This window comes from Hyperoodon ampullatus (assembly GCF_949752795.1).
Source record: "Hyperoodon ampullatus genome assembly, chromosome: 14".
Lineage (NCBI taxonomy): Eukaryota > Metazoa > Chordata > Mammalia > Artiodactyla > Ziphiidae > Hyperoodon > Hyperoodon ampullatus.
In genome coordinates, this window is record NC_136927.1 from 44,406,249 (window position 1) to 44,412,568 (window position 6,320).

Here is a 6,320-nt window from a genome sequence, read left to right on the forward strand (position 1 = left end):
AACACTCGGGAGAGGCAGATTCAGAGAGAGCCATGGGTGGGAATGTTGCCTGTGGAAGGGGGGAGCCTTTTACTACAATTTGTAATTTATTTTCTAAAGTCTATTTTGTAACAATTTATTTAAGTTTAAAAAAACAGGAAAATTGCTTCCCCCCAAAAAAGAAATTTTCAAAGTACATGGCTGGTGTGGTTGTATCTGAGGGGATGACGAATAGAGAAAGCTGGGGATGCCTGCGTTGGACCGCAGAGCTGGACGTGGAGGGGGCATCCACAGGGGAGGTCTCCCTGTCCTGCAGAGGGGAGCGGGGGCAGCTGTCGGTCGGGGCAGGCTCCTTCCCAGAGCCCATTGCGCTGTCGGGCCTGCCCCAGTGGGGGACGGGGTCAGAGGGGGGTGGCAGAGAGGCAGGGGCAGTGACGCAGGAATTGCCTCACTGTGACTGCAGCGTCCCAGAGCCACCTGTCAACAGCCGGCTGGCTGGCCTGTCAGGGAGAGGAAGGAGGATGGGGCTGGGCTCGTCCTCACAGCTTCCCTCCCTTCCTCCCTTAGAGGAGGAGGAAGGAGGCGCTCCTCAGCCCCCATGACAGGTGAGAAAAGTGAGGTCGGAAGAGGTTGAGAGGCGTGCTCTCCCAGTCAAACAATGACAAGAGCCAGAATTTGAATCCAGATGGGTCTGTCCACTGCTCCACTCTACCCAGGGCAGTTAGAGGTGGGTCAGGCCAGACCCTGCCCTGCCTTGCCTCAGGTCGAGAGAGAAGGTGTCTGCGGAGGCAGTGTTGGCAGGAGGCCCCAGGGCCACATACTGTTGTTAGCTGGGCAGCTTTCAGGCTCGGCCTCAGGCCCTGGCTTCTCAGCGAAGTAGACCTGCCATTCCAAACTGTTGACCCAGTTCTCGTAGGTGGGGAGCATTGTAAAGATGGCAGGCCTTGCCGGGCCTTCGCAGGCATCTCCGAAGCTGTGCAGCCCAGCCAGGAACCATGTGCCCCTCACTTTGTGCACCAGCGGTGCCCCCGACAGGCCCTGTCAGGGGTCAGGGGACACCAGTGACTTCCTCCTCTCCCTAGGCAGCTTCACGGGGCAGAAGGGGCTGAGGCCGGGGCTGGGGGCCTGGCTGTTTGGGAGCCAGTTGGCAGAAAGGCTGAGTTTCGGTGAGAGGTCTGAGGCCAAGCCTGGCAGAAGGACTGTTCATGAGTGGCAGTGTGAGGGGTCTGTGGGGTGAGGACAGGGGGAGTGGGGCTCACCTCACAGCCGGGCGGCTCACCCACAGCACTGGTGCACACCATCCGTGGCAGAATGGGGGCTCTGTCGCTCCCAAGGGCTGCGTGCAGGCGGCTACAGGCCCTGGGCCCCAGGAGGGTCACAGGCACTGTCTGAGGGGAGCTGGTGCCTGCAGGGCGATGGAGAAGACCCAGCTGCTGCCTCGGCCTCTAGGCTAGATGCACAGCTGCTGGTGGCCCTGTCCTACCTACATACCTGCTCCTTGGCGGGCTAGCCCCAGGACCCAGCCGTGTCCCCCATCAGGCAGGCGGTGGTCCGCGTAGGGCAGGCAGAGGGGCCGCAGGCTGGAGCCCAGTGTTACGGGCTGGGCCAGCAGCAGGAGGGCCACGTCATAGCCCCCCTCTGGGTGGCTATACATCCCATGCAAGATGACTTTCTTCAGGCCCCGCTCCTCTGGTCCGGCCCCCAGGCTTACAGTCCATTCCTCTGGGGTCTGGCGCCTGTGCAAGGACAGCATTGACAGCACTGGGTGGCAGGGCTGCCAGCAAGGGTGGGGGCACAAAGGCAAGGGAGACGGGACTCACCCAATGAAGCAGTGGGCAGCAGTCAGCACCACCTCCTCTGACACCAGGGCTCCGCCACAGGCCAGCTTCCCTTGGTGCTTCAGCCTGGCGTCCCAGGGCCGTGGGGAGGGAGCTTCTGCCTGGGGGCCTTCTCTCCTCAAGGATCCACAGGCTGAAACAGAGGGATTACATCATCATCTGCCTTCCTGCTAAGTGCTCACTGCGTGCCAGGCCCCGTGCTAAGCGCTTCCCATGTGCTATCAACCATCTTCACAATATCCTTTTAAGTTGAATCTTGGTTACCCTAATTACCGAAGGTAACCAAAGTTCCAGAGGGGTTAAGTGACTTTCTAGCTCAGTAACCACAGGCAAATAGCCAACTTGAGATTCAAAACCCAGGGCCTAAGCTTTTAACTCTGATGGTCCAGGATCATGGGAGTGGCCTGCTCATCATTCCCTACCCCGCCTGTCTGCACCCTCTGGGCCTGGAGTGGCCCCAGAAGTCCTGGCTCACTGGTGCTTCTCTTAACATCAAGATAGAGCTTCCGCCTCAGGAATTATTTTGCATGCAGTTTGCATGTTAGTCACTTATTGCCAGAATTAATGCCCCACTGAGTGGGAGCCCTGCCCTCTCCAATCCCATGGAGTTCCTGCTTGCAAACTTGAAGCCTGCCCCAAAACCTTCAGCCAGATTGCAGAAATTCCTCGTCTTACCTAAACCCCAAATTCATAAAGTTCCAAAGCATCTATGCCTCTTAGCCGTAAATGGAGCTGTTCCCATCCTGGGGGCTGAAAGGGGCCTTATAAGCCCCCTCATAAGCCCCTGGCAGCGTGTGGATACCCTGTATCAGTTTTCTATTCTGAGCTGAAATTTGTTCCACTGTGGCTTCCACCTGCTGCCCAGAAGTCATGCAGCCCTGGGGGGAGGTCCCCCAACGTCCCGCTCCTGACACCTGCTGCTCATACCTACACAGCTGTCCTCATCACTGATCTCTGGGGTCTCAGGGTCCTGGGCTAGGAAGGCTGCCCCCTGAACTTGAGCCTGGAGCCAGGAGCTGTGAGCAGCCGTGTTGATCAGCAGCACAGGAGTGTCTTCCTGGGCACAGTCTGTTGCAAAACTGATGATCCCAGCTTGAACCCAGTGTCCGTCAGGTTCGCGGCACAGCACGGCGCCCCCGGAATCGCCCTGGAGCCGGGCAGTGTTGTCAAGGACAGACACCTGACCCCCAGCCCTGGGCGGACACCCTCTACGTGTGGTCCTTCCACCAGTCCCTGAGGATTGAGTGCCCAGCCCCCTCCCGTTCCCTTCCCTTGTCCTCCCCCTCAGACCTGACAGGGCCCCTGCACTCCGGGCTGGGGACCTCCACACAGCATCCCATGCCGGGCCGGGCTGGCCAGCTGCCGCTGGTGCAAGCGGTTGTAGAGACAGTTACACGTGGAGCGGCTGATCAGACGCAGGCGTATATTCCGTAGGGCCCTGGGAACTGGCAAAAGAGAGGGGGTTGGGGCTGGAGTCTGGGCTCAGAGGAGCAAGGGAGACCGGGAACGGGGACAGTTGGCAGCTGAGGCTGTGTGACCTTGGGCAAGCAGAGTGCCCCTCTGGGCTCCAGCCTGGGCCAGCACTTACCGTCATTGTCCTGATCCCAGCCAGCGGCCCAGCAGTCGGTCCCAAAGGGGAAGCGATGGGCAGGTTGAGGCAAGCAGAGGGGTGTGTGGGCCACGGGGTGGGCGAGCCGTAGCAGGGCCAGGTCCGAGCCCTGGCTGTAGTGCTTATAGGCCCTGGGCAGCTGCAGAGCCGTCACCCCCACCTCCTCAGCCCCTGGGCTCAGCCCCTCATGCTTCAGAGAACCCAGGACAACTGACCAGGAGTGCAGTTCTGTGACTTTCACCCTGGAAGTGGGGGGGACAAGACCCAGGCATTGAATGCAAAGGGGGACGGTGACACCATGGGAGACAGCACAAAGTGGGTGAAAGATGGACAGAAAACCTGTGGCTTTAAGCAAGGTCCATCCTTCTCCCAACTCAGTTGTCTCATTGGTAAGGCTTCTACCATGAAGGGCTGTTAAGATTAACTTGATAGTATGTACCCGGCACATGGCATATTTTTAATAAATGGTACTTTGTTACTCTAGGGGCAGGGCTCAGTCTTGAGGGGCTTGGGGACAAATCATTCACCCCCAAAGCCAGAAACCCTGTTTGACCACAGCCGTGACTCACTTTTCGAAGCAGTGGGCCGCAGTGAGGACCCAGCTGTCCGCCACCAGGGACCCGCTGCAGATGTGGGCCCCCTGCCTCCTCACACTGGCCTGCCATGGCCACTCGCCAGGCACTGTGTTGCCCTCCTGAGGTGTGAGGGGGCCAGGGCCACGCTGCCCACATGCTGTGGAGAGGTGGGGGTCAGGCTGACAGCAGGCCCCTGTCCTGCCCTCACCCCTGGCCCGACCCAGACCCAAGTAAGGCCCAGACCCCACGGCCCCAGAGCTTACCACGCGGAGCTGCTTGAAGACCTGGGAAGAGAGAGACACAGGTGAGTCTTGGGGCAGGGAGCCTTACCTGCCTGGCCCAGCCTTGGTGGAGGGAACAGGTTTGGGGGGATTGGCGTGGGTTGCTGTTATGACTCTGTGGCTACCTCACCGGCCCCTCCCAGAATGAAAATATTTATATGAGATCAAGAAACAGCTTTTATTGGAAGCTATTCAGAGTGTACACTCAATCATTAATTCTCCTGCCTCAGCTGTGCTCAGCACTCCTGGGCCTGAGCGGCAGGGCCTGGGGTTCAGCTTGGGACCAGGCCAAGCCTCCTCCAGGCGGCAGAACCCCCAACTCCTGCCCCCACCGCTGAGTCAGAGAGGCGGTCTGTGCATGTGGAGAGCATTAGCTTAATTGTGCCCTGCGCTGCGGAGGCCTAAGAGGAATAATTAGAGGCCTTGTCACGTCCAAGTTGGGGAGGGCATCAAGAGATTGAGACTCGAGTTTCCCTGGTGGCGCGGTGGTTGAGAGTCTGCCTGCCGATGCAGGGGACACGGGTTCGTGCCCCAGTCCGGGAAGATCCCACATGCCGCGGAGCGGCTGGGCCCGTGAGCCATGGCCGCTGAGCCTGTGCGTCTGGAGCCTGTGCTCCGCAACGGGAGAGGCCACAGCAGTGAGAGGCCCACGTACCGCAAAAAAAAAAAAAAAAAAAAAAGAAAGAGATTGAGACTCACCCCGCCCCCTGTTCTGACGACTCGGGCTCCGCCACCTTTCCAGAAACCACCAGAGACTACCAAAGGGTCCCCTGCCTCTTCCCCATCACAGGCACACACAAACACACCCATTGAACATCTGCTCCAGAAGAGACAGGACGTATGTAAAGGTGGGGAGACTGAGGCCACAGAGCCCCAGAACTTGCCTAAGGTCATTCTGGAAGTAGAGAGGCAGACGGGGCCACAGGGCGCACACACAGGCATAATGACAGTTCCTGCAGACACAGACTATAATCCAGCCCAAGGAAATCATACCCATTTGGACACAGGCGGCCACATACCCCTCCCCACCACACACAGCTGGACACGGTTACGTTGCCACAGGCTGACTGTGGCCTCCTGGGCAGGCTCTCTGTCACACACCAAGCTGCAGGGGGCTGCTGGGGTAGAGGACAGCCCCTGAACCCCACCATACCGCCTCCTCCCCAAACACGGGTGACTCACCCTCTATGAAGACCACGGCTCCCAGGATGAGCAGCCTCAGTCCCCAGCTCCCCTTCATGCTGCTCCAAGCCACTCTGCCGCCTGTGCTCTAGGTCTCCCTAGCTCCACCTCTGCTCCACTCCCAACTTGCTAGGAGTTAGGTGTCATTGCTTTTCCTGGGCTGGAAGGGAGCCAGCAGTTTCCAGCTCTGGGGCTGTGGCTGTGTGACCCTGGGCTGTTCACCGCCTCTCCCTGGGCCTCAGCCTTGGCCACACTGCCTGGGTTCAAATCCCAGTTCCCCCTAACACGTGAGTGACCTTGGACAGTTAGCCCGTTTGTGCCTTGACTGAAGAACTCCAAACTATTGAGTGTAAAAGTGCTTAAACTGAAGCCTAGCAGAGTAAACTTGCTCCCAAGCGTGGGAGCTGTCCTACTGGAACAGGTGAAGGGCATGGTGGGCAGGCCTTCCCCAGTTTGCACTCTCCATTTCAGCTTCCCTCCCAGGCCTGGGTCCAAATGGGTTTCATTTATCTTCTATTTTGATTCAGAGGCAGGGTGTACAGGGCTAGGTGTCAAGGGGCCAGGCTGTCTGCTTCTTGCTGGCTACGAGACTAGCAAATCTCAATGCCTCTCTGCCACCTTCCCGGGAAACAGGGTTACATGGTGCCCACCTTCCTAACAGGTGTTGGAAGACTCAATTAGGAGGGAGGAACACTCAGGGTGCATCCTTTTCCTCTTCCTGACTTCTAACTCAGAACAGACCAGACTGTTCAGGGACCCTGACCCCAACTCAGAGGCAGCTGTGGCTCCAGTTAAGAACATAAGACACCAGAGCCATATGGCCCTGGTGGATTCAAGTCCTGAGGGCTCCCTAACC

The 6,320-nt window shown here is 58.6% G+C and overlaps 1 protein-coding gene across 2 annotated transcripts; it reads right to left on the minus strand.

The window, feature by feature from the left end:
* Positions 1 to 7: 7 nt before the first annotated feature.
* Positions 8 to 5,587, minus strand: PRSS53 (serine protease 53). Of its 2 annotated transcripts, XM_079719934.1 has the most exons (11): positions 5,465 to 5,587; positions 4,265 to 4,285; positions 3,996 to 4,158; positions 3,406 to 3,668; positions 3,108 to 3,262; positions 2,745 to 2,964; positions 1,800 to 1,950; positions 1,471 to 1,715; positions 1,239 to 1,384; positions 801 to 1,017; positions 8 to 537 (listed from the first exon to the last, which is right to left on the minus strand). In XM_079719934.1, exons 1-11 carry the CDS (start codon positions 5,520 to 5,522, stop codon positions 428 to 430), a joined length of 1,749 nt encoding a protein of 582 aa, XP_079576060.1. In that variant the 5' UTR covers positions 5,523 to 5,587; the 3' UTR covers positions 8 to 427. The 2 variants fall into 2 exon arrangements, with proteins under 2 accessions (XP_079576060.1, XP_079576059.1); XM_079719933.1 differs by having other exon boundaries at positions 8 to 1,017.
* Between the last annotated feature and the right edge of the window lie 733 nt (positions 5,588 to 6,320).

Bases quoted from the DNA above. Each gene is read 5' to 3' on its own strand.
- PRSS53 (XM_079719934.1), bottom strand. From the start codon at position 5,522: ATGAAGGGGAGCTGGGGACTGAGGCTGCTCATCCTGGGAGCCGTGGTC. The intron at 4,286-5,464 runs GTGAGTCACCCG...CTCTCTTCCCAG, and splicing joins AGCCGTGGTCTTCATAGAGG to GTCTTCAAGCAGCTCCGCGT. The intron at 538-800 runs GTATGTGGCCCT...CCTCTAAGGGAG, and splicing joins AAGCTGCCCAGCTAACAACA to GAAGGGAGGGAAGCTGTGAG.